The 8,056-nt window shown below is 46.9% G+C and overlaps 1 protein-coding gene across 1 annotated transcript; it reads left to right on the top strand.

Annotated features, from left to right (window-relative positions):
- The first annotated feature begins 3,888 nt into the window (after positions 1-3,888).
- Positions 3,889-7,431, top strand: LOC136536834 (replication factor C subunit 5-like). Its single transcript, XM_066528993.1, has 11 exons — positions 3,889-4,684; positions 4,813-4,923; positions 5,039-5,071; positions 5,229-5,391; positions 5,509-5,687; positions 5,785-5,921; positions 6,557-6,652; positions 6,762-6,831; positions 6,945-7,034; positions 7,130-7,277; positions 7,358-7,431. Exons 1-11 carry the CDS (start codon positions 4,403-4,405, stop codon positions 7,429-7,431), a joined length of 1,383 nt encoding a protein of 460 aa, XP_066385090.1. The 5' UTR covers positions 3,889-4,402.
- The last annotated feature ends 625 nt before the right edge of the window (positions 7,432-8,056 follow it).

Here is an 8,056-nt window from a genome sequence, read left to right as displayed (position 1 = left end):
TCCTCAGTGCTCGGACATCGCCAGCCACACCAGGGACTCCTCGATGCTCAAACATCGCCAGCCATGCTGGGGACTCCTCGCTACTCGGACATCGCCAGCTAAGCTGAGGACTCCCTTGGTGGTCGGATCTTGCTATGTCTCATCGGTGTGCTATCAAGCTGCTCCATGTTGTTCAGATCAGGGTGCTAATTTTGGGCAGCACGTCTGGGGTCTTGATATGCGCATGTTAGATGATGTCGGCAAGCTTTCTTCTGTTGACTACTGTTTCCGACCCTGGCACCACGTGACCACGTCACCTACTATCAGGCTCAGGGACTAAGTGGACACACTTCACCTTGAGATGAATGTGCTTTTCTCATCTTGAGGGTACGCCCGAGGACTAGATGCCTGCTCGGTTGGTCTTCTACTTTTCTTTTACTTTGGACCCTGGCACCATGTGACTACGTCACCTACTGTTAGGCTCGGGGACTAAGTGGGCACACTTCACCTTGCGGTGAGTGTGTTTGCTTTAATCTGAAAGACTCCATGCCTCTTGAAGCTGAAGAAGACTATCTCCCTTTCTCGTGGTCGGACTCTAAGTGGGCACACTTGGTCCACTAGGAAGAAATTTTTAATTCTGAACTTGAGCTCCTTACATCCTTATGGCAAGCCATACTTGGGCCACGCTGCTCAACGACGGTTCACACTACTCGGCGATGGTTCACGCTGCTCGGTGATGGTTCATGTTGCTCAACGATGGCTCACGTTGCTCAGCAACCGCTCATGCTGCTCGGCCATGGTTCACGCTGCTCGGCGATGGCTCACAACTGCTCGACAACTCATCACGGTGGTCGAACCATGAGTTTGATTGATCGGCTTTGTTCGCACCTGCTCGGACAAGCTCAAGACAGCGTTGTACGACAAATACAAGGCGCTTGGGGACTAGCTGTGGGGGGTATAACCCTAGATACCCATGGTAGACCACATGGGTTGCGCCCCTAGGGGTGTCCCAGCCCATAAGACGAAGCCTTGCGGGGCACGATGCTGCTCGGCGCCTCCTGCAAGACACCAGGAAGATGTACTAAAGATACTACGAGATCTGTTAGGATACGTATGATCCCATGATTCATGTAATCTGTTATTACTTTCCAGTTATCTCCTAGATCTAACCGACTTGTAACTCTGCCCCCTGGACTATATAAGGCGGGTAGGGACCCCCTCCAAACACACGCTATATCATACGATAGCCAATACAATCCAACAGACCACAGGAGTAGGGTATTACGTCATACTGACGGCCTGAACCTATCTAACTCGTGTGTCTCTATTGCCTTCTTGTTCTTGATTACAAGCCTCTCTATCGATCAATCTACCTTCGTAGGATACCCCTCGAAGGACTACCAATGATATTCTGTCGATAAGATTTGACTGAACAAAATTCTTCAAACCACCCGATTTAATCAGGACACGGGTAGTAGTGTTCAAAATCAACAAGTCATTCTTTTTTTATTAAACTCTGCTGCATTTTACATCCCCTGGTTTACAATAATCAAAATCTATCAGACACTGCTATAGTATGATAATCCTTCTAAGCACAGGATCTACTTCGCCACTCAAAGCGATGGACATCTCATGAAGCGTAGAAGCTAGATGAAGGCGCACCATGACCCTCACCTTGCCTTCAACCTTCACGAGCATGGACGACGCTTGGAAGACACCTCCGATAGTCCCACCTCGTGAAGCTTCCTCTAACATCCAAGAGGAGGAGAAGGCCCATGAGGAGGGCGGCTCACTCCATCTTTTGCGGCGTCGGGAAGGAGCAAACAGCATCGAGTCAGCGGCATCAAGCCTCCGAATCGATACATGAGAGCACCCAGATCGAGATCTGTGGAGAAAAGGGCTTCTCGGCAACAAGCTACCATTTGCCCTCTAGGATTCCCTACAGATACTCCATCCCAGAGAGCTCCCAAGCGCCTATCGCCGGTGAACCTAGCCGTCGTCCCCTCAACGACTCGGGCAACCGATGGTATTGTCCCTCCCTATCTTCGCGGAACTACCTCAAACACCGAAGGAGAACGGCCGCCACCAGGCCGCTATGGAACCCGATCTTGAAAGCTTTCTCCCAGCATCGCGCGCGACCGCTGGAAATCGCCATGAACCATGGCACACAACCAGAATCGCCACTCTCGCACTCCTTCTAAGGCTAGGGGATTTGGGAGAAGAAAGGAGGGGTGAAACTCACTGGCCTTCCTACCCCTTGCTTAAATAAGCGGCCTAAGGACGGTAGCATGGGAGTGGGTGGTTGGCATTAAAAACGCACTCAGGTATTGAGAGGGTTCCACAAAGTAAAAGCATGGGATACGGAATGGTTCGAGTTCCTAGGCACCACTATCCTTATCTTTTACAGGATTTAATGGCGCGCATGTGATGCATTCAAACGGGAGGGAGACTTCCACTCGAAGGAATCCCGAAACTCGGGAAGGCGTTACTGCCAGCCAGTGCGATACACACAACCGTCCTGATACTCGGGACCTTCTAACTGTATTCAAGCATCTCTGTACCCGAGAAGTGTTCATCGGGACCTACGGTACTCGAACGTTACAGAGACTCACGGCACCCGAAGGATGGTACAACTCTATGAGCCCGTCATTAAATCCTACGGGCGCTACTGTTAGAGATATGGGCCCAGGATACCCTCACCGACCATATATCTGGCCCATCGACGGAGGACAGCCGAGGAGGAAGCCCGCGAGGACTAAGCGCATCCACCAACTTGGAGATCACGACGTATCAAGGATATCCGCCGTCATCACAGCTATGGTAAGATAGAATTGATTTATTATAACCAACTAGGAATCCAATCTGTAGCGCTGATCGCCCTCGTTGTAACCCTACCCCTCTGCCTATAAAAAGAGGGGTAAGGACTCTGTGATCGTCACGTCCACCACGACACCATCGCCTTATTCTAATCTACCTCGGAGCTAGGAGTAACAGCCCTTGTAACCAAGCATACAAATACAAGAAGAAGTAGCAACTGGACGTACGGCTTTTACTCGCTTCTCGAGGGGCCCGAACCAATATAAATCTCTGTGTTTCATGTGCAACCATCTGGATCAATCTATGTAATCACGTTGCTAGGCATTGCTGGAGCTAAACAAACCGACACCTAGTATATTGGGTTGGGTATTAGGAGACACTTGGGCCGAGCCTTGAGAGTTGACTCCCCGCTTTCATTTTCCCTATGACTCCTTAGGGCTTGTTCGGTTAGTTAGGAATCTGCCAAGGAATCGTTCCAGCTCATCAAACGTTATATATATAAATTCCCAGGGGTAGGAATTGTTGCAGGCATAGTTTCTATGTAACCGCTTAAGGGTCTGTTCATTTTTCTCGAAATCGTGCTATGGAAGATATCCACCTAGAACGACATGCTAATTTATATAGCAATTGAATAGCCGAAACAAATCTGGCCTAGTTCCAGAACAACCGAACGAGGTGCATAAAGCTTCGTGCCACCGCAAATCACAGTATTTTGCGTCACCGAAGCCATCGATCATGCAGCATGTTCGTTTGCCCGTGGTTTATCGTAAAATTTTCAACCAGAACCGTATTTTTTCTCTCACACAAACTGATCTACAGTATTTCTGATTCATGAAACCTAACTGGCTAACTGTGTACGGAGTAGAGTATTTCGGCCAGCAGCTAGACCGGGAGTCCGGGGGACCGGGGCCATAGGTGTAAGAACCAAGACAAGAGAACAATTCTGGAATGATTCCAGCGTCCGGCAGAAATCTGAGTGGCTCCAGTCCCCGTCGCCGCTGCGCCAGCGTAGCACATCACTGGGGCGCGTTGGTAACCCCGTCGACGTCCTCGCGCTTCTCGCCGTGCATAGGTTTCGTCACCTCTTATTCGCGCCGCGCCGCGCCACGCCACGCCGATGCCAGTGCCCACACACTGACACACACCGCCGCGTCCACCTCCCGCTCTGGCCCCCAGACCAGATCACCACGGGCATGGAAACCTCGTCGCCTTCACTGGCCTCGTCGCCGGGAGCCACGCTCTCCGCCGTGATCACCGAGGACCGCCGCCGCCGCCAGGGAGCCTTCGGACAGGGCGGTCTCCTCCCGTACCTCGTCCCGGCTTGCGGGCGTCCGGCCGGCCAGATAGGCGGCAGGCCGCTGCACTCTGAGCTCATGATAAAACTGCACCGCTGGGGCGCCACCTTCCTGCCCAAGGGCGGTGGCGCCGCCGTCGCGCGCGAACTCGAGGCGCGGCGCCGCGCGCCAAGCCCGCCGCCACGGCCTAGACAGTCGATGGAACCGGCTGCAGCGGCGGCGGCGGAGGCGGAGGTGGTGTCCCCGCGAGGAGGCCTTTGAGGGAGAGAGAGGAGCCGGCGGCGGGATCCAAAGCCATTGCCGAACCGGACATGTCCGCCGGCGAGGGCGCGGGGAGCAGCGACCGGGCGACGCCGTTCGCTACCGTCGCGGGAGGAGGTGGGGGAACCTGTCTCAGAGTTTCGCCCAAGACGACAGTGAGGTCTCCGTCACTGCAGACGGACACGAGCAACGAGTCCCCTCGGTCCCTCGCCGACTCCCCCGCATTGGCCGCAGTGGCCGACGACAAGTACGTGTGGGCGGACAAGTACCGGCCCAATGTCCTCAACGAGTTCATCTGCAACAAGACCGTCGCTGACGAGCTCTACCAGCTGGTGATCACACGACCACATTGCAAACGTTGCTTCGAGTTGGCTTGCAGTTTCGTCTCAGAGCAGCTTTTAGGATTGTGGTGAAGTTCATTTGAATTTGATACATGGACAAGTTGGTTTGTTGCATGCAGCTTGTTGCACACCAGTGCAGCCATTTCATCTTTGAAGGTCCGCCGGCGGTTGGGAAGAGCAGCATGGTACTGGCACTTATAAGGGATGCTTTTGGCCCTCATGATCTCAAGGTAACTATTACAAACTTGGCTTAAGTTACTAATCCTCATTCTAATCTAACAAGCTAAATGGCCAAACCTTGATTTTCACAATTGCTTATGTTTGGTTCATTCTGACATGACGCAGATAGAGGAACAGACAAAGAGATTGGAGCTGAAGGTATTTTATATGCAAGAACGCGGTTTCCCATTTTTTAAATCCCTTGTCACTTTCGCTAAAGTTATCAAGTTCCTTTTTTCCTTCGTTGAAGTGACAAAGTTGTTGCTATTGTTGTGAATTCATAAAATGCAACCAATTCTAGAATCATCACTGACAGGGAGAAGTTAGAAAGCACATCGATGTCAGAGTGAAGACCTCCGAGCATCATGTGGAGGTGAGCTTGGCTGATTTACATGGCTATGAGAAGTACGTCATAACTACTTTGTTGAATGAATCCATCCCATCACCAAACTCAGCTTGTGACCATACTAACTGCAGAGGTAACATGCAATATTTTGTTAATAAAGCTAGGAATTTCAAACAATTACATGCTCAGCATTGATTTGGCAGCATTTTTACATTGTGTGTTCAAGCATCAGTTGTTTACATACGTGCAGTGATTGTTATCCATGACGCTGATAAGCTCTCGTCCGATCTTCAACATTATATCGGTTGGTTTTTGGGGAGGTATGCCGGGTGCAACAAAATTATTTTCTGCGGTTCTGATGCTTCTAATCTTGAAGCCATCAAACATCTCTGTAAGGTTGTGACTCTTCAGCCACCTTCCTTTGACGAGGTACTTCACTACACAACTTGTTGATCAGTGTTATATCTACGATTTTTTTTTTCACTTATTGCACTAGACTGTTTGCTGAAAGATGGTTTGCTCTTAGATAATAAAGGTTCTGGAGTACATTGCAACGCAAGAGACCATTGATTTGCCTCGTGATCTTGCTAGGAGAATTACGGTTGGCGCAAGAAATAATCTCCGACAAGCAATACGCTCTTTTGAAGCTACTTGGAAGGCATAGTAAGCACCTTAAGTAGATATTTCATCTTCCATTTTGTACATAAGAAATAAAATTTTAAATTTGGATAGTAGGAATTTGGAGTTGTCATAATATTGGTTTGCATTTTTTTAGATGAAGTATAAATTCCGGCCTCTGCACCAACTCGGATGCACAGCCATTAAACTTTCAAACGTCTAAATATGTGTGCTGATATTGCCATGTGAATAAAAAAACAATTGTGTATTATAGTTTTACAATGTGACTTTACTCCCCCTTGATTTCTAAACATTGCAAGTGGTATGGCATTTTTTTCCCGTAAAATACTGATCATTCATCAATTAAGGCGTATGTATATTTTGTCATTGTTGAGATGATTACGTTTTGAAACTGTGTTTGTATGACATTCTTTTTTCCCGTAACAGTTATTGATCATTCATCAGTTAAGGTGTATGTATATTTTGTCATTGTTGAGATGATTAAGTTTGAAACTGTGTTTGCATGACATTCTTTTTTATGGAAGTTACTGATCATTCATCTCAAAGGTGCATGTATATTTTGGCCCTTGTTGAGATGATTACTTTTTTGCATAATGCTGAAATGAAGTGGCTGTTGGCGGAACTTCTGCATTTATCAATAAATCCACTTATAACCGCAGCTACCCGTTCATAGACGGTCAAGTTATTTTGACAGGATGGGAAGAGGAAATCTCTAATGTGGCCAGAAATATCATGGAGGAGCCAAGTTCAAAGCAGTAAACTATTCCTTGTGCCCTGATGTCTCATAGTTTAGCAAATGTGATTCCAGGGAAATGTTTAAACGTCTTAAGAGAAATGTTTTGTTTTGTTTTGCTATGCGTACAGACTGTTTGTTATCCGGGGAAAGATCAGAAAATTGATTGAACATGATGTGTCACCTCATTTCATTTTCTCTGTAAGCTTTGCTTCATTATGAGTCTGTAATTTCTTTATTTCAGTAGCTTGTTTTTGCCAGATTGTATAACTATTCATCCTCCCTTTTTGTTATCCTTTGCCCTTGACATGCAGCACCTGGTAGCTGAACTGAAAAGGGACAAGGATGAAGACTTCCAACACAGTGTTGATGAACTGGCCTTGGACTTGAACCATGTAACCAATGTTAGCATCTGCAATGATCGCCCCTTTTTTCATTTTTCAGACACCCATGTTGTGTCGACTGACACACATTGCTTTGTTTGGTTCCATCTGGCTAGTTTAAAGACTGCAAGCTTCTAAAAGGGCAGCGCAAAGGGAACAAATCACCGGAGGCAGATTTGAAAACGAAAAATATGAGCATAGAAGATTTTGCCACGAAGGTTCATGACCATGGTGAAACCATCCAATGCTTCATAAAGATTGAAGGTATTAGCAATTCTTTCCATTTCTTTTTTTATCCTGAACTTCAGTCTAGTGAAGCAACTTAAACCTTGCGATCCCGGCAGAATTCACCGTGAGGTTCCTGAGCTTCTACAGATCTATAGTGGCAAAGAACTCGAATAGAGGCAGTGCTCAATGAAGAACGACTCCGCTTGGGTCTACAGATCCCCTTGTTGGGGCTCTTGTACCTTTGGTAACTAAATAAGATGCGGTGTGTCTAATGTCTTCATATATTGTAAAATTTACCTGTATATGATGATCCCGTTTGTATGCACTTATGCCATACAGTTTCACATACATATGTTACTATCATATAAAAATAAAATTGTAATATAAAAAAAGATGACCTGTGGTTTGCAGTTGCTAATGGAGAAAAACTATACTCATCGTTGAACCGTTAGTCAAATATATTGCCGTGTGAATAACATTTCCCTTTTTGACATGTCAAAAAATCTCTTTTCGTTTTGAAACGCTTTTGGATACTTTTGCTCCTTCGTCTACAGCATTTAATTAATTGTTTAGAATTAAGAATGCACCTGCATCCGTATAATGGAGTTTAAAATTAGTATTCTCCTAACTTTAGAATAGCCATGTTTATGTATGGCTATCAATCATCAGAGTCCTGGTTGGCTGGTTCGAGTGTCTCCTGTTCATAGCTCAAAACTCAGAACGCTGCGGCTTGAACAAATTACAATTCCGATTTTCTGTATTATACTAATGAAAAATATCTACATTTTCTAATCAAAATAAAATATTTACTTTCC

The sequence above is a fragment of the Miscanthus floridulus genome, chromosome 2, assembly GCF_019320115.1.
Source record: "Miscanthus floridulus cultivar M001 chromosome 2, ASM1932011v1, whole genome shotgun sequence".
Lineage (NCBI taxonomy): Eukaryota > Viridiplantae > Streptophyta > Magnoliopsida > Poales > Poaceae > Miscanthus > Miscanthus floridulus.
The sequence above is the reverse complement of the archived record's forward strand: the minus strand, read 5'-3'. Positions and strand labels throughout refer to the sequence as shown.